The sequence below is a fragment of the Pelophylax lessonae genome (assembly GCF_965119305.1).
Source record: "Pelophylax lessonae genome assembly, chromosome: 1".
Lineage (NCBI taxonomy): Eukaryota > Metazoa > Chordata > Amphibia > Anura > Ranidae > Pelophylax > Pelophylax lessonae.
In genome coordinates, this window is record NC_138768.1 from 541682525 (window position 1) to 541706579 (window position 24055).

The window sequence follows — 24055 nt, forward strand, 5'->3', positions numbered from 1 at the left end:
CAGGCAGTCTGCAATTGGGTCTGCTCACCGCACAGCTGTCATATATTGGGGCGTGCAGCTGCGTCTGCGCAGCCACTGAGCGCCAGCAGACAAGAATGGGTTGCCTGCACGCAGCACCTGGTGGCTGAAGCTACATAAACAAAGTGCATATTCATGGGCTATAAGTTTCTGTGCCTCCCTGAAGCATTCCCAAAATACAAAGCATGCTGTGAATTGACGAGGTGAGGGGCTGGCAGAGCGCTTCCTCTGTAGCTGAAAGCCTTTCTCTTGTCAGAGCGTCAGACATATACTGTAGCAATGGCTGTACTCCCTGCACTTAATAAGAATGTAAATAAAGAAGTCCAGAAGGTGGCATACAATTCAATAGACTTTACAACTCCATAGATTTAACCACTTAATAAACGGCATACTTTTTAAAAATGCTGCAATTCCTGCAGTTTTCTTTAATCCAAGTCTGTTACCTTTTTGTAGTTACAGATTTTAACTTGGCAAGAAAGTGTAATCATTTTAACTGAACATGGATAGTCGGGGGGGAAAAAAAAAATTACTTTTTTTTTTTTGTTGTTTTACAGTGCCTTTTTCAAACTCTATCTGTCACAAGTCCAACAAAAGGGAGAGACGCTGATGTGGCTATAGTAGATACTCGACATGCTATTACCCTGCAACTTAATGATACCTCAGGAAATGTAGCGCTCTGTCAGTAAGTTTCACAGCTGTGTTATAATTGTATTTTTATTTTATTGTTGTTTTTGCTATTAAACTGCTTTTTAGTAAGCCACATTTAATAATTCCTAATATGCCATATTGTTTCTGGTATTTAAAACTACAAATAGCAACATGCAAAGTACAGTCACCAATGGCAACTAATTATCAGTTACCGGTATCTCTTGTTGTAACTGCTCCAAACTGGTGAGAGTTGAATGGTTGCTGTGGGCTAGTGAACATTGCTGATCAATGCTTTGCCCTAAAGAAGTATTAAACCCTTGATTTTTTTTTTTTTTTAATTCTGGATAGAGTAAAGGAGGGTTATAACCCCCTGTCAGTTTTTTGCCATTTGAAGTTCCTTTCACTTCCTGTCCCATAGCTAAAGCAGGAAGTGAGAGGAAATCCTTGCAAGTTAGGGAATCCTTTGGGCGGCCCCCAGGTCACCAGAACTAGTGTCCCTGTTGAGACAATTTCCCCCCCTTCTTTTTTTTTCTTGGGAAAACCCAAATGTGGAATTTTTTCTTTTTTTTACTTGCACTTTTAAATGATGATGGTAAAAAGTACAAATGTACGTGAATCTCCCTAACTGGGACTCGGACAGCAATAAAGACCTAATGGGTGTTCTAATCCATCTCTACTGTCCAAAAAAAATAATTAAAACGCACAATATTTATTATTTCATTATTGTATATTATTATTCAATTAATTATATTTCATTATTCAATATTCATCATTGCATGGGGCAGAGTTTATTAATCGACTTCTCCTGTCACTTCTTGGCTCCTTGTGCAGGAGAAGTCCGTATACACAAACTCTGCCCTATGCCTAGAAATATTAACAAATATTGGTGCGTTTTTAAGTAAATAGTGCCATTGTAGATAAGGAAGCATTGAATCCATGATTCTCCCCGCCTTTTTTTTTTTTTCATTGGATTACTTATTTACTGATGGTCACGTGATCGTCGCCCATGTCAGGTGGCTAGGTCACAGGGTGAGAGCAGAGGGAGTAGTTGGCAATCTTGCGACTGGAGCCACCTGCATGATGTGCACGCTAGGACTGAGCTCTGCCCATATATTGCAGTCACTAAAAAGACCAGATTTCTATATATTTATTTCTACACCCTCTACATTGATATGAAAGGTTTTTTACTTCTGCTGTCCTTGTTTCTACCAGTCAATTCCTTTAATTAGACCAGTGTTCCAGAACCTTGGTCCCTGAATGCACAGGGCTCTAAAGTTTGGTACCACTCAGTGGACTATTTAGTCCAGCTGCAGCCTGCCATTGAATTTCAGGCTGCCTGCATCTGGACTGGACCCTACACTAAAACGCTTGGAATGAAAACCCAATCACTGGGTGTCCTTAGTTGCAGGTCAGATGTATGTGTAAACTAGTGGTGTGGTATGGTATGTGTAAAGCCGATATCATGATATTAAAAATGACTGACCATGTTTTTTTTTTTTTTTTTTTTGCGGGATTGCAGAAAACAAATATGACACTTAAATGACACTTTTTGGGGCCAGTGACACCAATACAGTGATCAGTGCAAAATAATATGCACTGTTACTGTATAAATGACACGGGCAGGGAAGGGGTTAACATCAGGGGTGATCAAGGGGTAAGTGTGCTCCTAGGGAATGCTTTCTAACTGTAGGGGGACTGGGCTGACTGCAGGAAGAGAGACCTGTGTTCCTGATTAGTAGGAACACACGATCTCTCTCTCTCTCTCTCTCTCTCTCTCTCTCTCTCTCTCTCTCTCTCTCTCTCTCTCTCTCTCTCTCTCTCTCTCTCTCTCTCTCTCTCTCTCTCTTCCTTTCCGACAGCATAGCGGTCTGCCTTGATTATGTATGCAGACCCATGTTCTGTCATTCTCCTTCACGATCGCGGAAGGCAACGGCCGCCGGTCTTGCGGACTGGCTCCGGCTGTGTCTAATCACAGCGGGAGCATGGCTCACGTGCCCCTTAGTGCCCTAAAACAAAGTCACGTATAGGTATGTGATTTTGCACTTAAGGGCTGCCCTGCCACAGTATATGTACGTGGGGTGGTCCTTAAGTGGTTAAAGGATTTCCATATCTGGCTTTTTTCAATTTGTGTCTGGGTATAAAGAGTCAATGAGTTTGTTAGAACTCACGTGGCTGCACTGAGCAGGCTAGATCCTGAGCCATGGGGAGCAGAAAAGATCTGTCAACACCTGCATAAGAAAGTAATGGAACTTTTATAAATGAGGGGGGGGGGGGGAAGGAAAAAAAATGGGGATATAATAAATACAGGCTGCTCTGAAAAAATGCCACAAAGAAAAAAAACCTGGTTACAATGTGCCTGACAATGCTTCACAGCATCTGGCACACTGTAATCCTGGAGTGACAAAACCAAAATAGAATTTTTATGGTCCCAAACGTAAGTGCTATATTTGGAGAGGGGTCAACAGCGACAAGAATACTATCCCCACTGTGAAGCATGATGGTTGCTCACTGATGTTTTGGGTGTGATGAGCTCTAAAGGCACGGGGAAAAGGCAAGATAAATGCAGCATATTATCAGAAAATTCTGGCTGGCAATTTGCATTCTTTTGCACGAAAGCTGCTCATGGGGCACTCTTGAACTTTCCAGTACAATTACCCTAAACACAAAGCCAAGTTGAGCCTTCAGTGGTTACAGCAGAAAAAGGTCAAGGTTCTGGAGTGGCCGTAAATCTCCTGACCTTATTGGGCCACTCTGTGGAGATCTCAACATGCTGTTCATGCAAGAGAACCAAAGACTTTGCATGACCTAGAGGGATTTTGCCAAGATAAATGGGCAGCTTATACAACCTGCAAGAATTCGGGAACATTACACAGTAGTAGGAACTAGAGTATGCAGCATTTTGAACAGGGCCATAAAAGGAGCCAAACAACTATGTGATAAATAGCTTTATATTATCACTATCCTTTAACCACTCCCTGCAAACCGACGTCGACGTACCTGTACGTCTGCTTGAAGAAGTGGTTGTATTGGGGTGATGCCCTTTTGGTTTTTTTTTTTGTTTTTTTGAGCTGGCGGTCGGCTTTTTTGAGATGACAACCGTTGAAGCTCAGCAGCCGCTTTGCCGTTATTCCAGTGAGCAGGGGGAGACGTAACACCCCCCCCCCCCCCGTCCCCGCACGCTTTCTGCCTCCCTGCCCGGGTCCCTGTGCTGGCTGGTTTTTTCCTTAATGAAGCCGGATTCGGGTTCAATCGGGTCTCCAATCATGTAACACGGAAGCGACATAACAATCTCCCTTCCGGTTTACTCGGCTGCCAATGGCACCAATTTAAAAAGTGTCAGTATTCAAGAATGACGATTTCTGTGTTTTGAATACATTGAAGGGCAGTGGAGAGATCAGGGGTCCTTTACACCCCAGATCCCTCCATAAAGAGTACCTGCCACTGCCTACTACTGTCACAAGGGATGTTACATTGCTTGTGACAGCAATAAGTGATCCAGATTTTTTTTTTTTTAAATAAAATAAATTAGGGGAATTTTTTTTTTTTTTTTTTAAAGCGTCGCCATGAACTCGTGCACACAAAGAAAAACTCATACGTAAGTCGCACCTGCAAATGTTAACGGTGTTCAAATCCCACATGTGAGGTATCACCGCGATCGACAGCAAGAGCAATAATTCTAGCAAAATACCTCCTCTGTAACTCTAAACTGGTAACCGTTAAAATTTTTTAAAGCGTCTCCTATGGAGATTTTTAAGTACCGTAGTTTGTCGCCATTCCATAAGTGTGTGCAATTTTAAACCAAAACATGTTCGGTATCTATTTACTCGGCGTGACCTATTCTTTTACAATATACAAAGAAATTGGGCTAACTTTAGTTTTTTGAAATCCAGTGACATTTATTTTTTCCAAAAATGCGTTTGAAAGACCACTGCGCAAATACCGCAAGACAAAAACGATTGCAACGACTGAATCTATATGTTTGGGGGTTCAAAGTAATTTTCTAGCAAAAAATACTGCTTTTAACTTGTAAACAACATGTCAGAAATAGACTTGGTCCGTAAGACAGGTGCTTTTTTTCCTTTTTTTCCTTGATCAGTCATATTTTTAATATCCACTGCAAAATTTCATGATTTCTGCCAGGGTAAGCAAACATTTGAGTTACCTGTATTAAAAATGGGGTTGGAAAAGTGGTTAAAAGTAGAATAGCTGTTCACAGCTATCAGTCAGGTGTTATGTCATTCAGTGGACAAATTAAATAAATCTGTCAAGTTTCTAAACTGCTTTAGATTTCCTTGCTCCAGCTTTTATACACTAGTTTCTAGGTATTTTGGTGTATAGAGTGTCCTCACTAATAAGAAAATCTCAAGGTCCTTGTCACTATAACCTACTACCCCTTAACACACACCTACTTGTGTATATAGGAGAATTTTTTTTTTTTTTTTTTCGGATGACCTTTTTTTCCTTTTTTTTCCCCCCAAATAGAGTCCACTACAGATTTAGAGAGTTTGGGAATTATTCTTTATGGGTAAAGTCCAACTATTCCAGCACCAAAGCTGTAACGTGTGACATAATAATCAATTATAATCCTGGATACACCAACTACCGTAAGTATGAAGGAAACCCTTTGTGAATCTTGCATATAATTAACATTAAAAACCCAGCTTAAAGTGACTACCTCCTTGTTTTTTGAGAGAACTTTTTAGGGCTTTTATTGTTTTGTAGCAGCAGTGTCACTTTAAATGAAAAAAAGACAGGTGGTTTATTACCACTTTCCTTTTTTATGCTTTTTTTGTAATTTCCTTTGTAGAGGGCAGGCTTTGGTCCTTTGAGTTTAATAAGACCTGTACTTGGAGAGTTATGTAGGCTGCCATAGTGCCAGTTGTGAAAATATCAGCTGGCTGGCTGCAATACTTGCTGAGAAACAGACCTAGGCAATAATTGCTGCAGGCAAAATATTTGTTTTGGACAGGCCTCGACAAACCCCCAGATGCCAGGTCACAATAGTGACCAAACGTTTTGACCTGGCGCCAGGGCTACCGCCTGAATGCTCCCCACACCCCATATGTGCCCCTCCCCCGCATAGAGAATTTTATGTGATGGAAAAAAGTGGAAAAGAAATTGAGGCCCCCCCCAACATATACTCATGTACAAACTTAAATGCCGTGGCAACGCTGATTGTGATACACGTTGCATATTGCCATGCACTCCGGAATAAGGGCAATCATTTTAGCACCAGACCTCCGTTACGCTAAACTGATGACATAGAAGGGGCTTCTAAAGCTCTGCCTACTGACATGTTTAACCACTTGCCTACTGGGCACTCAAACCCCCTTCCTGCCCAGGCCAATTCTCAGCTTTCAGCGCTGTCGCACTTTGAATGACAATTTCTCAGTCATGCAACGCTGTAAGACACAAAGAGAAGACAGGCTCCTCTGAGTAAAGACTGCAACATTAAATAAGCGAGGTACATTAAAAACTTACATCTGAATAAGTAAATGTAGATAGGTGTGTCCTCCAGCGTCCATGATCGGCATGGGGCCACCGCTGATAGTCAGTGATCCTCTGTGTCTTTCCGGTTCCTGTCCCGCAGGAAGTGAGGTGGTGTATCTGGAGTCAGACTGAGGCTAGGACCGCAGGGTGAGCCGCACTCGCCGTCTGAGGATCCACCGGCATGCGGACAACGCGTTTCGGATCTAGCTTTAAAAATAAGCACGCGCTGGTATCCCACCGCAGTGCGCATGTTCCGAAACGTGTCATAAGCACGCCGGAAGATCCTCAGAAGGCGAGTGTGGCTCACCCTGCGGTCCTAGCCTCAGTCTGACTCCAGATCCACCACCTCACTTTCTGCGGGACAGGAACTGGAAAGACACAGAGGATCACTGACCATCAGCAGTGGCCCCATGCCGATCATGGACGCCTATTGTGTCCTCTAAAATTAACTTTTAGGCTCCATGCACACTAACGTGTGTGTGTGTGTGTGTTTTTTGTTTTGTTTTTGTTGTGGCATTTTAGGAGCGTTAGGGCTCTTTCACACAGTCCGCTCCGTAGGCGGATCCGTGTTGCTCAGCAGGGATCGATCCGTGATCCCCGCTGAGCCGGCGGATGACAGCTCCGTCTCCGCTTACAGAGCGGAGAGGGAGGTGTCTCAGCCCCCGCTGCCCTCTATGGGGGATCGGATGAGAGCGGACCGCTTGTCCTCTCTCATCAGATCCGATCCGCTCCGATTACTGAACGGATGGAAAAATAGGGTTTCCATCCGTCCAGATTTCAAGCACAGGATCGGATGCGGATGGCAGCGGGTGTCAGCGGAGGTGTCTCCGCTGACATCCGCTGCCCCATAGAGCTGCATGGAGGATCCGATCAGATCCGCCTAAAAAACTGACAGGCGGATCTGATCGGATTGCCCGTGTGAAAGAGCCCTTAGTGTTTTTTATTAGCATTTTTTTAAGTTTTCTTTTTAATAAAAAAAAAAAAAAAGCTCAAAAAATGCTAGCTAGTAGCATTTAAGAACATTTCTGCTGAAAAAACGCTTCAAGAAACTCTACAAAAAACATTTTATTTCTGATCCTAGATGCTGTAACTCAAAAACTGCTAATAGCCTAATAGCTAATAGTAGTGTGCATGGACACATAGGATAGAACTATTTAGCTTCTAGGAGCAGGAAAAAGAAATGCTAAAGGACCCTTTCAAACATGCTGTCCGTTTGTCCGTTTTTCATCCATCCGTTGACGGATGAAAAATGGACATCAATGTATCTTTATGTAAAAACGAATGACAATGGATGATCATCCGTTTTCATCCGCTTCCGTCAATGTCTGTTTTTTTTGAACGGATGAATGCCCTATTTTTCATCCGTCAAAAAAACGGATAGGATTAAAAACGGATGAAAACGGATTAAAAACAGATAACAACTGACGAAAAACAGATGAAAAATGGATGAAAAACTGATACATTTTGACATGACTGAACTGAACGGACCGTATGTGTGAAAGGGGCCAAAGGCTTCTAAGAGCTTAAAAAAAAAAAAAAAAAAACGCTAGTGTGCATGGAGCCTTAATGGGTTTCATTTATATCACAGGAGGATGAACGTACTATATGATCTAATGTGAATGATTTGCTAAAACTGGAGAGTGCAAAATCTGGTACAGCTCTGCATAGTAAACAGTCAGCTTCCAGGTTTTATTGTTAAAGCTTTATTGAACAAGCACGTTAGAAGCTGATTGGCTATCATACACAGCTGCACCTGATGTTTTACTCTCCAGTTTCAGTAAATCAACCCCAATGTCTTTTGTGGCCAGTTCTCTTTAGTGAAACCTCTTTATCTACTCTCCATTGAAGAGCAGACTGCTTGCACTTCAATTTAGCTGGCAACAGCGAACAGTAAGGCACCTGAAACCAGAAGTGATCCTATACATTCTGCTTCCAGGTTCTTTGCAGCTCCCACACTGCAGGAGCTAGTGAAATTGATCAGGTGGCTGTATATGTAAAACACCCCCACTGCCATCAACGTATGACATATATATTGGTGGCAGCAAAAGGGTTAGAATAAGTTAGAGAGAATATGGAGTAGAGAATGGTCCAGGCCCCCAAAAGGTGTGTGTTTGGGTTTTTGCTGTACATGCACACTGGGAAGATTTATGTAGTGGAGACACAACAGGAAGTGAGAGAAGATCTTTCCAAAGCAAGGGGACAGTTGTCACCAGAGCAGATTTGACTATTGTAAGATAAATCACCCCCTGGACCTGTAACAACCGAATGAAAGGTCTTTCTCATTACTTTCTGTACCAAAGGCAATCGTTTTTTGGATAGTTCGCAAAGCTTAAAGCTGAAGTTTAGTAACCTTTTTTTTTTTTTTTTTTTTCATTGCTGCAGTCAAATTTACCTGCCTCTAATGAAGTGTATGCCAGGTCCTGAAGGCTGATGACTCCTGTAGAAATCATCTTTGCACTGATGCCTGATCCTCTTGACAGCAGTGAACTTCTAGTGCTTACCGGTACTTTAACATGCATTACATTGAAAGGTCCTGATGGGAAGCTGGCCTCTTTCTCCCCCCTCTTCTATTGACAAAAGTCTTTGCATTGTTTTCATGAAGGTAACTCGGTGGGGGAGGGGATACACTCTTTCATCTGCTCTTTCCCCCTTCACAGGTGTTACAATCTGTGAACACAATTCAAGGTTTGTTGTGAATGGAGGAGTGGGAGAAAGGTGAAAAGCACAGTTGGGACCTTTTCCAATGTACTGCATTGTTGGATCTAAAGCTGTTTAACCCATGCAGCATCAAAGTTCAGGGCAGTGAAGAGCACCAGGTATCAGTGGAAATATTTCTTTCACCTTCAGGACCTGGGATACATTTTGTTACAGGAAAGTTACCTGACTACAGCTTTAGCAAAGGAAAACCTTTTAGCAGAACTTTAACAGCTTTAATTTCCCCAGCTTGGATGCAGATTGCAATAACCCTTTTATTCTAAAAATAACTTAAGTCTGTCAGGGCAAAATAGAGATGTACTGAATTTTTTTTTATGTACTTTCCCATGTTGTATTCTTTTGTACAATTCACACTTCCCGTAATGTAGCACAGACCCGCTTGCCTTCTTTTTGCTTGATTTTTAACATGTTTCCCTGAGTTGTGCATAGGGCAGCCCATTCACTTGACTGTACCTACCCTATGCACTTGACTAGACCTACCCTATGCACGACAAATGCACCAAAGAAGATCCTATGTTGCCCAGTTTTCAGTGCATATTTTTGGAGCATTTGTCATGCAGCAAAACGCACATCTGTTAACCTCGTCTGGGGTGTCATTAAGAATTAATGGTGCCAAAATGCGTGTTTTTGCCGTGATTTTTAGTGTAGTCTGAAATCATGGGCAGAATTGTGCAAATCTGTCTGATTTCAAATAGGCGAAGTGTGAACGGGGCCTTGCTCACACCTGAGCGTTTTTCAGCTGATGAAACTCCTCTCTAAAGTCTCAAAATGCCCAACAAGCAAAATACTATTCATTTCAATAGCCCCTGTGCACATCTGAGCATTTTTTCGCCTGAAGCTCAAAGTACATAAGCTTCTTTTTTGGCAGATTACAAATGTTTTTGTTAGATGTCAATGCCTGCCTCCAAACACTGCAAAACACACCTGAAAACGATACGATGGGTGTGAATGGAGCCTTACAGAAACATCATATCTCACAGTACGTTTTTCAAGCAGCACAGTGGGATTTGTTCCTGTTTGTTTTAAAGCAGTTCTGAAGAAAATTGTTCTGGATGGAGAACAAATATAAAAGCAAAGGTAGTGAAAGTGACACTAAACTATATCCTTATTCTCCAAGAACAATCAATACAAATCCATTGTGACAGCAGAACTTTAGTTCTGCTTTTAAGCAAACTCTGAGCAGCCAGGCTTTTGCAGAAGGGACATGCAATATCCCGAGCCTTTTCCTCTGCCACTTCCTTCCATTTGTTTGAAATGAGCAGTAAATGTTTGTTGTGGTCCTGGGCACTGCACTATATACACCATAAATCCCATAGCCCATCTTGGTAGCAACTTTCCTTGCATACAGTGAGACTATGAAGAGCAAACATAGCCATCCTCTTCAGGAAGTCAGATCACAGCAGTAAAAAAAGAAAGTTTGGAAAATAAAAACTTGAATAGATAAAAATGGAATGGGGGGGGGGGGGGGGGTTATGTATGTATGTTTTTAAAACTTGTCAAACAGTGCATCTGGACTCTGCCTCTGCTTCAGGCCCCAGCCAAAGCAGATGAAGTGGAGCTTTCTGCACCTGTCATACAGGGTCACAGGATCTATAACATCAAGCCTACTATGTATATAGGCGCCTGAGAATGAAGTCTGATACAAGTGAATAGATCTGTTATGTAAATTTTAAAAACTGTAATAATTTTCAATTTTTCTTTCTGCAGCCATTGTTATAGCATTTTTCGTCTACTTGGCCATTTTTATTGTCCTGAACGTGGGATCATTTTTGTTAAGGTATGATAACCCAATATAATCTCTATACTTATTCTGTTAAAACTACAAAAAAAAAAAAATTTATGTGAGGATAATTTTGGGATAAATGGTTTTAAAATGCCATGATTTATATATGTTGGATGCTGTTGTGGCAGGTACTATTACATACAGTATCTGCTACACTTACTTGAAATGTATGTTAGTGTTTTCCAAGGTATGGTGACTGTGGCATGCATTTAGTTAGTGTATCAAAGCCAAAACTTTGGTTTTTAATGGCGGTGAGGGGTTATAACCGCCTTTCAAGTTTTTATTGCGATCGATGTTCCTGCTGGAAGGATTCACAATCAGTATGAAATGCATTTTTATCAATGTTCCCCACACAAGATTCACAACTTTCACTGAATTCAGTTGAAATCTATGTGAATCTTGTGTGTTCAAAATAAGGAAACCTCTCCTCTTACAGACTTCACACAACTAATTCCAGTCTCATCCATTGGACAGGTTCTTCCCGTCCAATCTTCAATTATTCCCAGTCCAGTTAGGCCCCTTTCACACTATTGCAACGCAATTTTGCCGCGATTTCGCGGCGCGATTTTTGCCTCGATTTTGAAAGCATGGGCAAGGCTATATGCCTCACAATGCATTAAAATCGTGGCAAAGTAGTGCAGGAACTACTTTGAAGTCGGTGCGACTTCAAAACGCACTGATATGAATGGGGCTCATTGAAAATAATGGATTTTTGCGGTCCAAAATCGCGGGACAAGTCGCACTAGTGTGAATGGGGCCTAAAGGGACTGGCGAGGGGCCGTACACGACTTGCTGTCGCAAGGAGTGATTGCACCTGTTCCCGCTCAGTAACGTTTTCAGGGGTTTTATTCAAACCTATTCACTGTACCCAGAAAAGAAGGCAAGGTGCGTCCCATCCTGGATCTTAAGGCCCTCAACCGCTTTGTGCGGGTACAGAGATTCTGGATGGAGTCCATCTGCACGGTAGTAGCGTCTCTTCATCAGGGAATTTTTCTTAGCCTCAATAGATATCAAGAAAACATATCTACACTTCCCTATCTATGCTGGACACCAGCGGTTTCTTCACTTTGCAGGAGCAGAGGAGCATTATCAATTTGTGGCATTACTCTTGGGTCTAGCCTCCGCTCCCATAGTGATTTTTCCAAGATACTAGCACCGGTATTAGCACTGCTGCGTCGGCGGGGGATTGCGGTACTGTGGTACCTGGACGATCTTCTGTTGAGAGCGAACTCTCATTCAGCCTTGTTGGGGGATCGGACGATGACAGTCAGAACTCTGCAGGAGTTCAGTTGGAACATCAATTTCAAGAAATCAGCGCTGACTCCGGTTCTGAGACTGGCTTGACTGTGGATTCAGCCTTGGCGAGGGTTTTTCTTCCTCCGGACAAGCTGCAAAAGTTGCAGGGGGCGATTCAGTTGTTGGAAAACTATCTGTCCTCTCTACAAGTTTGCATGCTTTGCCTTGGGTATCATGGTATCGACCTCCAAGGCAGTTCCGTTTGCTCAGTTCCAAACCAGGCCTTTGCAAAGCGAGATTCTTGTAAAATGGAACCAGGATCCAAAGTCCTTGTCTTCTTTTATTCGGTTGAGCCACAACTCAAAATCTGCTCTGTTGTGGTGGATTCAGTCTCCAGCACTGTGCCAGGGTAAGTCCTTCCTTCAGTTGTTTTAGACGGTGGTAACGGGCAGGGTGCTCCAGGGTACCTGGAGGATGGAAGAGTTAAAACTTCCAATTAAATGTTTTGGAGCTCAGAGCAATAAAGCTTTCTCTGAGTCATTGGACGACTCCTCTGCAAGGTTGTCCGGTTCAGATTCAATCAGACAACGCTGTGGCTGTGGCTTGCATCATTCACCAGGGGGGCACCAAGAGTGTATTGGTGGCCTAGATTCTGGCCTGAACAGAAAGCTCTTTCTGCTGTACACATTCTAGGTGTGGAAAACTGGAAAGCGGATTACTTGAGGAGTCAGGTGTTGGATCAACGGGAGTGGTCCCTACACCCAGGGGTGTTCCGCCTCCTGTGTGTTTGGTGGGGGACCCCCGAGGTTGATCTGTTTGCCTCTCGCCTCAACAAGAAGGTGCAGAGATTTGTAGCCAGGTCTCGAGATCCTCTGGCTGATGCCACAGATGCACTGGTGGCTCCTTTGTGTCTGTATAGGCTGATTTATACATTTCCCCCATGAGGCTTCTGCGCAGGATAGAGATGGAAAACCTTCCGGTCATTCTGGTGGCTCCAGACTGGCCTTGCTGGTCTTTGTACGCAGCCCTCATAATAAGGCTGGTCACCGATATCCCTTGGTGACTTCCTCCCAGGGAAGATCTGCTGTCTCAAGGTTTGATCTTCTATCCTGCTTTACAGTCGCTGGCTTTAACAGCATGGCTGTTGAAAGCCAGGTGTTGAGAGATAGGGGTCTTTCAGACTCTCTGATTCCTAAGCTCTTGAATGCTATGAAGTAGACATTCAGGAAGATCTACCATCGTACGTGGAAATCGTACATTTCATGGTGTGAATCGCTAAAGGTGCACCCTCGCTTGTTTTTGATCTCTAGGGTTTTGGCCTTTTTTCAGAAAGGGGTTAAACAGCGGTTGGCTTTGGGTACCATCAAAAGCCAAGTTTCGGCTTTGGCTATATATTTTCAATGCTCATTAGCCACGCATGTCCTAATTCTGACTTTTATCTAGGGAGTGCACCATATGGCTCCTCTGAGGCAATCCAAGTTACCTCTGTGGGATCAAAATCTGGTGTTATCTGTTCTTCAAAAGCCTCCTTTTGCAAAAATTCGGGAGATTTTGCTGCTTTCTTTGTCTCAGAAGGTTGCTTTCTTGGTGGCGATCACTTCTGCCCACAAGGTATCTGAATTGGCAGCGTTATCTTGCCGCTCACCTTATCTGGTGGCACACGGGGATAAGGTGGTACTTCGACCTAATCAGTCGTTCCTTCCTAAGGTGGATTTTGATTTTCATCTGAATGAAGACGTTATGTTGCCTTCACTTTGCCCTAAACCTTAGCATCCTAAGGAGTATGCCTTGCATTCTTTAGATGTGGTTCGGGTGATCAGGGTTTATTTAGAGACCACTTAGTCCTTTTAGAAAATCAGATCCTCTTTTTGTCCTTACTGATGGACCTTGTTAGGGATTGACTGCGTCTGCTGCGACCATTTCCAGATGGATCTGGCAGACGGTGGTACAGGCCTATTCACTGAGGGGTCAGGTTCCTCCTTTCCCAGTGAAGGCTCATTCTACGAGAGCGCGGAGTGCCTCTTGGGCTTTTCGCCATCAGGTGTTGGTGCTACAAGTTTGCAGGGCGGCAACTTGGTCGTCTGTGCATACGTTCACAAAATTCTACAAGGTAGATGTGTTGGTATCCACGGATGCTTCTTTTGGCGACCAGGTTCTGCAGGCTGGAGTTTAAAAAAGAACTCTGTTTAGTTTCTCTTTTGAGGGTTCAATATTTTCCGGGTGAGCTCCAGTTGTTCCTGGTTGAGCTCCATGTTACCTGGTTGGCTAAGTTTAGCTATTGGGGACATACGTTTTTGTTTCCGCATTTCTGTTTCTCACCCCTCATGCTTATACTGCTTTGGAACATCCCTATGAGTCGTAAAGATAAGGAGCTGCGTCTGTCGAACAATAGAAAAAAATTGATTTTTGTAAGAACTTACCGTAAAATCCTTTTCTCTGAAGTTCGACAGACACAGCACCCCCCCCCCCCCCCCACTTCTGAGGTATGGGGTTTTTTGTCTTCTAAACACTGCTTGCAACCAAACTGTTTGATGATAGCAGAGTCTGAGGGGTTATGCCATAGGCGTGGTTAAGTTTTTTTTTTTTTTTTTTTTTTTTTCCTGCCTAGTGCCTATTCCGATAAGGAGCATAACCCAATAAGGTGTGAAGAGAAGGAGCTGTGTCTGTCAATTAACTGCAGAGAAAAGGATTTTACGGTAAGTTCTTACAAAAATCCCCCCCAGTTGTAGGTAATCTTTAAATGATTCTGCATATAGGATTTATAAAACAGGAAGACTATGATCACGTTTTATAGGATCAGCATTTGCAGTTCCTCTTTATGCAGCTGTAAATGCCAACATCTGCAGAGGATTGCAAATGAATCAATCTGTTACACATTGCTGAAGGTTTCCTGTCATACTTGGCATGTGTTTAATGTGAATGTGCTAAATGCTTCCCAGCGTGGATGCAGAAGAGTTTAGCTTTTAAACACAGCTAGCAGTTCAACACAAGGTTTGACTGGGCACCCTCCAACAGGGCAGAAATCATTGATTTCTAACCGTAGAATATTTTAAGGGAGCTGTGGCATGTGTACGATTTATTCTCATCAATTAATATAAGCTCTATTAACCACTTAAGGATCGGAAGGTTTTACCCCCTTAATGACCAGGCCATTTTTTGCAAACTATTTTTTACTTTCTGCTATTAAACATTCCTAGTAAAAAAAAATGAAAACAAATGTTTTCATTTTAGGCAAATTTTTACTCTGCTACATATTTCTGGTAAAAAAAAAATCCCAATAAGTGTGTATATTGATTGGTTTGCGCAAAAGTTTATCGTGTCTACAAACTAGGGGATAGATTTTTTTTCCTTTATTTGATAATGCCAGGGATCAAGATGTAGTGACTAAGTTAAGTTTAATTGCTGCTACCACCAAAACCAAGTACTCAAACCTTGAATATCAATTAAATAACCACGTCAAGGTGGTGTGCTATTCGGAGTACAGTGAAAAATAAAAATTATAATAAAGGTGCATAATTTTGCAAAATCCTATTCAAACTGCTACAACTCATGAAAATTGGCACGCATATACATATGTGCCAATCATGCACTGTGCAATAAATCCAAAATAAGTGTGAATTCATAAAAAAAAATAACAAATGACAAAGTATTGTGAAAAATCTTTTCCAATAAATGGTGCATCCGTGAATCCCTTTTGACATGCAGTGCTTCTTCAAAAAACTTTAGTGCTAAATTCATCCACCAGTTGTCTACCTTTTGAGTGCAATGCACATTCACCTGCAGCACAAAGGTAATGTGTAGTATATAGTAAGCCAATTCACCTATGGGAGTCCTATGGTTTCTCTGGTATCCGCCTCCTAAATCTGACTGGGTATGCTCCACGGTTATGTATATGAACAGAATGATTTCATAGTGTAGTAGGTTTTTAAAACATTCAGTAAAATATTTTCATCCAGAACACTCACATTTATGTAGACATAAAACCGCGTAAAATCCTCATTTCTACATTTCATGTGCAGCTACAATTCCTGACCGTCCAACACGAATCGCACTGTGTACAGACAAGGCTGACTTGACTGGCTCCTCCTACGCTTTGCGTCACCAGTCATGTGACTTCTTAAGGGTCTTCACACTAATGACACTGGCAGAGAAGGGGTTAATATCAGGGGCGATCAAAGGTTTAAGTGTGTCCCTAGGGGATGCTTTCTAACTGTGTGGGGGATGGAATTGCTGGATGAACAGAGACCTGTGTTCCTAAATGGGAGGAACACAGGATCCCTGATTTCAGCACTGACAGCACAGCGGTCTGCTGTGTTTTCATCGTCAGACCACCATTCTGTCTCCATGGGAAGCGATCACGGGTTCCCAGGGGACATCGCGTTCACTGGACCCGCTGATTGGCTCCACCTGTGGCCAATTGGCACATGTGCGCGCCCCCACTAGCTGTCTAACGAAGCGATGTTCAGGTACGTCGTTTCGCTTGACAGAGCTGACCTGCCACAGTGAAAGTATGGCGGCTGGTGGCAGGTGGTTAATCCCTTCATGATGAAGGTAAGCCAAATCCTAAGCCTCAACCCAGTCTTGCAACCTTGACATGTGCTAGTTAACTTGTACCCGACATCGCAAGTACTTAGTGTATCCAGGTGTAATATACTTTGTCCACAATCCACATTCAAGCTCATAGGGATGTGAGGATCCACCGCATATTACCGCGGTACACTGCTCAAGCAGGTAATGGGGAGGAACAGGACTCAACTGCTTGAGCCTTGTACCGCGGTAATATGCGTTGGATCCTCGCATCCCTATGAGCTTGAATGTGGATTGGCTGTTACATCTTATTGGGAGGTGATCTGTGGATCGGCACTCAGTTTGTGATCTTCTCGAGCGGAGTATGGAATTATTTTTCAAAGGCACAGAACTTAATATTAGCTGGTGAGTGAGCATTGCCTAAGGTGGGGTAACGTGGTGCAGTGAAGGCGCATGGTGTTTGGCCATCCTATCTTTTGGATTGATGCTGCTATTATGACTGTGGACTCACCTGTGTATACCTCTCTATAGAAGGTTATTTGCTATTTAACGCTGCTTATGTGTCTGACTCTTACAGGGATTTCTATAGGAGGAGTTGTACACCTCTTTTGTTCATTTATCTATTCATGAGGCAGCAGTTTCATCCTTTCACAAGTACAGTGCCTTGCGAAAGTATTCACCCCCCCTTGAACTTTGCGACCTTTTGCCACATTTCAGGCTTCAAACATAAAGATATAAAACTGTAATTTTTTGTGAAGAATCAACAACGTGGGACACAATCATGAAGTGGAACGAAATTTATTGGATATTTTAAACTTTGTTAACAAATAAAAAACTGAAAAATTGGGCGTGCAAAATTATTCAGCCCCTTTACTTTCAGTGCAGCAAACTCTCTCCAGAAGTTCAGTGAGGATCTCTGAATGATCCAATGTTGACCTAAATGACTAATGATGATAAAAAGAATCCACCTGTGTGTAATCAAGTCTCCGTATAAATGCACCTGCACTATGATAGTCTCAGAGGTCTGTTTAAAGCGCAGAGAACATCATGAAGAACAAGGAACACACCAGGCAGGTCCGAGATACTGTTGTGGAGAAGTTTTTAAAGCCGGATTTGGATACAAAAAGATTTCCCAAGCTTTAAACATCCTAAGGAGCCCTGTGCAAGCGATAATATTGAAATGGAAGGAGTATCAGACCACTGCAAATCTACGAAGACCTGGCCGTCCCTCTAAACTTTCAGCTCCTACAAGGAGAAGACTGATCAGCGATGCAGCCAAGAGGCCCATGATCACTCTGGATGAACTGCAGAGATCTACAGCTGAGGTGGGAGACTCTGTCCATAGGACAACAATCAGTCGTATACTGCACAAATCTGGCCTTTTATGGAAGAGTGGCAAGAATAAAGCCATTTCTTAAAGATATCCATAAAAAGTGTAGTTTAAAGTTTGCCACAAGCCACCTGGGAGACACACCAAACATGTGGAAGAAGGTGCTCTGGTCAGATGAAACCAAAATCAAACTTTTTGGCAACAATGCAAAACGTTATGTTTGGCGTAAAAGCAACACAGCTCATCACCCTGAACACACCATCCCCACTGTCAAACATGGTGGTGGCAGCATCATGGTTTGGGCCTGCTTTTCTTCACCAGGGACAGGGAAGATGGTTAAAATTGATGGGAAGATGGATGGAGCCAAATACAGGACCATTCTGGAAGAAAACCTGATGGGAGTCTGCAAAAGACCTGAGACTGGGACGGAGATTTGTCTTCCAACAAGACAATGATCCAAAACATAAAGCAAAATCTACAATGGAATGGTTCACAAATAAACATATCCAGGTGAATCCAATTGAGAATCTGTGGAAAGAACTGAAAACTGCTGTTCACAAACGCTCTCCATCCAACCTCACTGAGCTTGAGCTGTTTTGCAAGGAGGAATGGGCAAAAATTTCAGTCTCTCGATGTGCAAAACTGATAGAGACATACCCCAAGCGACTTACAGCTGTAATCGCAGCAAAAGGTGGCGCTACAAAGTATTAACTTAAGGGGGCTGAATAATTTTGCACGCCCAATTTTTCAGTTTTTAATTTGTTAAAAAAATTTGAAATATCCAATAAATTTCGTTCCACTTCATGATTGTGTCCCACTTGTTGATTCTTCACAAAAAATTACAGTTTTATATCTATGTTTGAAGCCTAAAATGTGGCAAAAGGTTGCAAAGTTCAAGGGGACCAAATACTTTCGCAAGGCACTGTATATGCATTGATTTGTAAACAATTATTATTATTTAATTTTATTTCCTAAAGCGCTGGGTGATTGGGATATATTTGTGTAACAACACCTGTTAGAGTCGGTTCACACTGGGGCGGCACGACTCTGTACTACTTCCACTACTACCACTGGGGCGACTTGTGCATTACCATGCACCACGACTTCGGAGCGACTTGCATGGACTTCACATAATGGAAGTCTATGCAAGTCGCTCCGAGGTCGCCCCGAAGTAGTACAGGACCCTTTTTCTAAGTCAGAGCGACTTGTGTCGCTCCTATTAGAACGGGTCCTGTAGCGGTCAATGGACCGCGAGGGAGCGCGACTTGTCAGGCTGACAAGTCGCGCTAGTGTGGATCTGTCCCCTTTTTTGTTTTGAATTATTCTATTTATGTTGACCGTTTGTTACCGAATATGTTGACGACATAGATTAACGCACTTGTTTTAAATGTTGAGCCATTAGTCGTAAAATGCACTAGGAGTTTCGAAACTCCTAAAGGTTTGGTTTATGGAAAATTTGTGCACATTCAGTTCTTTTTTTTTTTTTTTTCCTGCTTTTGTAGGCGGAGCCCTGTACAGAATTGGTTATGCAAACAGATCAATCCTACTGAAACAGACCGACTCATTAATTCTGTAAGAGAAAACATTTGTTGTAGTGAAATAGTGCATCAGTCTTTATGTATTTCTCAACTAGGTACAGTTACAATCTATTTGTTATGTTACTTTGTTTTCAGAGTTCTAGGTAGTGCCTAGGTAGTGCTGCTGTATAATCATGGGATTTGTAGGACTTCATTCATTGTGTGTGTGTGTTTGTTTATTTTTTTTTGTTTTATTTATATATATATATATATATATATATATATATATATATATATATATATATATATATATATATATATATATATATATATATACACACGCAAAATGTAAAATATACACCATTCACAACCCCCCCCCCCCCCCTCCCCAAAAAAAAAAATCTCTAAAAAATGCACATACTTGCATTTTACATGTGATTTCTTTGCATCCCCCATTGAAGTCTATAGGGCCAACAACTCGTTATGCTGCACCAAAAGAAGCACCTGCACCTTTTGAAAAATTGCACTGATCCATGTTGCATTCATATAAACGGGCACCATAGAGAATGTGATTTCCATCATTGTGCATGGCAGCGCTTCAGCAGACCTAGTAGAAATCTCACTAGTACGAGCGGGGCCTTATTTAGAAGAGTTGAGCCTTTCCACACATAGTGTGAAACCATATTGATTTCAATTATCCAAATCATGTGAAAAACGAATTCCTGTGCATTCTAAATATCTGTTCAGGTCCTAGATGAAATCACCTTCAACTTGTCTGTATTGTGCACCGTAACTGCAGACAAAGGATGAGTCGTCGTCCCCCCCCATAATCTGTTTCAGTGTCTTCACTGACTAAAGATTTATAAATGACAATTTCTTTGCTGCAAGTGCATTCATGCTGTTGTTGGAGATGTTTCTAAAAGCATGTGAGTTTACCTACAGGATTGCATGAGTTCTTGCAGAAAAAACTTACAGGAGAAAGTTGGCTGTGCATGTGTATATATAGGCCCAGTTCTCTAGGTCAGGTAAACTAGCTTAGACACTGCAGTCAAAGGCAGTCACTGGACTGTGACTAATTCATTGAAAAGAAAAACATTAAATGTGATATACGGTAAATAACATTTCTTTGTTTCCAAAGGAGCTGGGATCTCCAAGCAGGACTGATCTCTGTAACCAGGATGCCCATCTTGTTACATGGAACGCTGTGCCGCAGCGGCTGCGATCGTTGGATACCTTTAGAGGGTAACTATTAAGTGTTTAGAGAATAGATTTCCTATAGATACTGACAATTTGAATGCCATGCCATGTTTTTGATGTGTGGTGGTTTTTGTTTTTTATTTTTTTGTGGCGGTTGGGGGCTGAGTGGATCCTTTCTAAGGAGCTTAACCATATATATCAGTAATTTTATAGCTCTGAGATCTTGGTGCTTGTTAGGACTCATCATGTTAAATATAATAAATAGAAAAAGCTGCGCTAAAGTGAGAGGACTATAAGTGAAAATGAGTACAAAAGTCCTAATAAAGTCCCATAATAGATTGTATGTTTAGTGAACAAAAACAAAAAATAAAAGTAAAATATATAGTCCAAATGTATCCAGATGATGTATAAATCTTCTAGAGGGATTGACACTAGATGTACTGTGTGTACTGCTTACCAGAAACAGCAAATTCAATCGCCTGATAAGATGATATATGGCTCTCCAAATCCACTGTATAACCAGGGGAAGACCCTTAGGAGGGATTCCAGGCCTCAGACGACACGATATATTCAATAGGCGTCAATCATGTATATATAAAATATTCATAGCGTGATACTGTATTTGTAACAAAAGTGCACATGGCAAGTATAGAATCACCTATGTGTATTATTTGGGAATAAGTGCTGGGTAAGAGCAGAAGACCACCACCAACATCACAGGCTGCTTACCAGACACGTATGTGTTGATAGCACAAAGAGGAAATAAGTCCAAAGCCGCCAAAGTTCAATCACATCCGACCAAATCCAGTCCACAGCTGTGACCACCTCTAACATATACCACTGCTTACCAGAAATATGTTAAAATGACGCAGGCAACAGTCTAAGGAACCAAGAAGTTGGAAATCCCAAAGGATATAGATTCAATGGAGTGCCCCTCAGAATCGTGGAGTACACCGGTCCCAACCAAAGGAGGTGTCGTATCCAAGGATATTCTCACATGCATCAATTATGCGGTCACATATAGGAAATAAAAATGTCCCATAGCGTAAAAACCATTACATTTATTAACATAAAAAAGGAGTGACACAAAAGCAAGAAGTAACTGTGACATGTGACTGGTAGTTGTCCGCACTGGTGATGCTTAATTTATTGTGGAGGTTAAGCGGAACTTTACATCTACACTAAACAAGAAAAAGTCTTTTTTTTTTTTTTTTTCATCTTGAAAAAAAATGGGCTCTTTAAATCGGTTGCTAGGAAGCGACGTATGACGCCGCTCCGGTCCTCCAAGGCCATAGTCGAGTGAGGGCCATCTTGCCCTCACTCGACTTCCTGCCTGAGGGGACAGCAGACCAGATCATTTTCCATGTTACCAGCGGGTCCATTAAGCGGGGAAAACAACCAGGGAGGGTGCACCTCTAGGAAAGCCTGCAGGTGGTCAGGGAAACCAGCACATACGCAGCTGTGCCACAGGGATCTCCCAAGACATAAAGCCCTGTGACACATCTGCGCACGCTCAGGGACGAGGAGACAAGAACCTAATGCTCACCTAGTGGAGAAACGCTGAAGATGTTGCATTCTAACACAAATTGCTTGGTTAAAAAAAAAAAAAGTGAAAAATGTCTAATTGTACAGATGGGGGGGGTGATGTGGCGAGAGAAACATGACCTTTTTGGGTAAAGGTTCATTCTATACGTTGGTATCTGGTTAAGGGTCGGAAGAAGAGTTGGTCTTAGGGGCTACTTAACAATTAGGAATTAGTCCATAGGCTTGTGTGTGTGTGTGTGTGTGTGTGTGTGTGTGTGTGTGTGCTTAATAAAACTCTATTTTTTTTTTCCATCAATTGTTGGATGTTGGCACTGCTGATCTCGTCCTCTTTGCAGCCTCTTCCTTTGTACAATAAATGTCCAGAAAGTGCCCACAGCTCCTTATCTTGACAGTTGGGTTATACTGCCCTCTACAGGAGTGGGACACTAGACAGGAAAAAACTTGGCTACGCCTATGGGGCAGTCCCAGGGGGTATACTCCCACTCTCAGCTATAGACATTCAGGACCTAGTTCTTGCTGGGATCTCTTGTCCTGGCAACTTTTTTCCTTTTTTTTAAATGGAATTTTTATTTATTTATTTTTTCCTGTGAGAATCTACTATCAATTGCTGGACTTGGCAATCTAGATCCAGAGGGTCCCCCCAGTCTGGCCAGTGTGCACGCCCAGACCTCAGCTCCGCGCCAGGTCGGCCGCGACATAGCCTCACTGGAAGGGGGCTGGCCTGCGAGTTAAATGTCTCTTGAGGCATATGATCTGGCCTCGGCCTGAGTCGCAGCATTCCTCCTGGACAACAGCTTCCCCTATTCTGATGCAGCGGTGGTCTGTCAGGAAAGGTGCCCGCCCTGTTCCTGGTATGGTAAGCAGCCACCCCCCCTCCTCCTCCTCCTCCTCTAACCCTGAAGGTTTTTGGGGTGGACATGTGCCCCTCCCTGGGATGGTCAGACCCCCGGGTTCCCCTCCTCATGCAGCACCCCCCCCTTCCTTCTCAGTGGTCCTCTGCGGACTTGTTTCCCCCCTACACCCTTTCTGGGAACTCTGAGGGAGTTCAGTTGGATTCTGAACCTTCAGAAGTCTGCTCTGGTTCCCTCCATGAGACAGGACTATCTGGGTCTGACTCCGGACTTGGCCACAGCCAGAGTGTTTCCTCCTCTGGAAAAACTCCAGAAATTGCAGGATGTTATCCAGTTTCTGTTGTCCAGCAGACGGTCTTCCCTCTGGGCTTGTATGCGGGTGTTGGGCCTGATGGTGTCTGCCTTCGAGACGGTTTCATTTGCACAGTTCCATTCGAGGCCCTGCAAGGGTGATTCTGGCCAAATGGGACAAGACTCCACAGTCTCTAGAAAATCTGATCCTGTTGTGCCAGGGTGCGAGAGGGTCTCATCTGGTGGCTTCGTTCTCCGGCACTTGTACTGGACGGTTGTCACCACAGATGCCAGCTTGCCTGGGTGGGGAGGTGTCCTCGGCACAGATTGTGCTCAAGGGGTCTGAACTCTTCCAGAGTCCAGACTGCCGATCAGTGTACTGAAACTCCGAACGATCAGGCTTTGTCTGGATCATTGGACAGTTCGCCTTCAGGGGTGTCCGGTACGCATTCAATCGGGCAATGCCACGGCCATGGCCTGTGTCAATCACCAAGGGGGCACAAGAAGTACCCTGAAGGCTCGGGAGGTAGTTGGTATTCTAAGGTGGGCAGAATGATACATTCCAGCCCTCTCTGCTGTACACATTCCAGGGGTGGGAAATTGGCAAGTAAATTATCTGTCAACAGGCATTGGACCAGGGGGAATGGTCTCTTCATCCGGAGGTTTTTCATCAGTTGTGCCTCCAGTGGGGTATTCCCAAGGTGGACCAATTGGCCTCTCATCTCAACTGGAAGGTGCAGAGATATAGGTTTTTCGGTGCCCTTAGAGGCCCTGATATTACTATGCCTTGTAGTGCTTTTTCCCTGGCATTATATGTGCCATGGATGCCTTTTTCTCTTTATCAGTATAGTGTACGCCACTAGAGGGTGTAATACCCTAATTTCACTGAATCCTATTTTTTCTCATG

At 42.9% G+C, this 24055-nt stretch overlaps 1 protein-coding gene across 1 annotated transcript in view; it reads left to right on the top strand.

Annotated features, from left to right (window-relative positions):
- Nucleotides 1-24055, top strand: part of HGSNAT (heparan-alpha-glucosaminide N-acetyltransferase) — a 116491-nt gene that overhangs the window by 45262 nt on the left and 47174 nt on the right. Inside the window, exons 3-7 of the mRNA XM_082252958.1 lie at nt 573-700; nt 5149-5270; nt 10579-10648; nt 19250-19319; nt 20403-20506. Of these exons, the coding sequence (XP_082109084.1) occupies nt 573-700; nt 5149-5270; nt 10579-10648; nt 19250-19319; nt 20403-20506 (494 nt within the window). The remainder of the gene's footprint in view (nt 1-572; nt 701-5148; nt 5271-10578; nt 10649-19249; nt 19320-20402; nt 20507-24055) is intronic.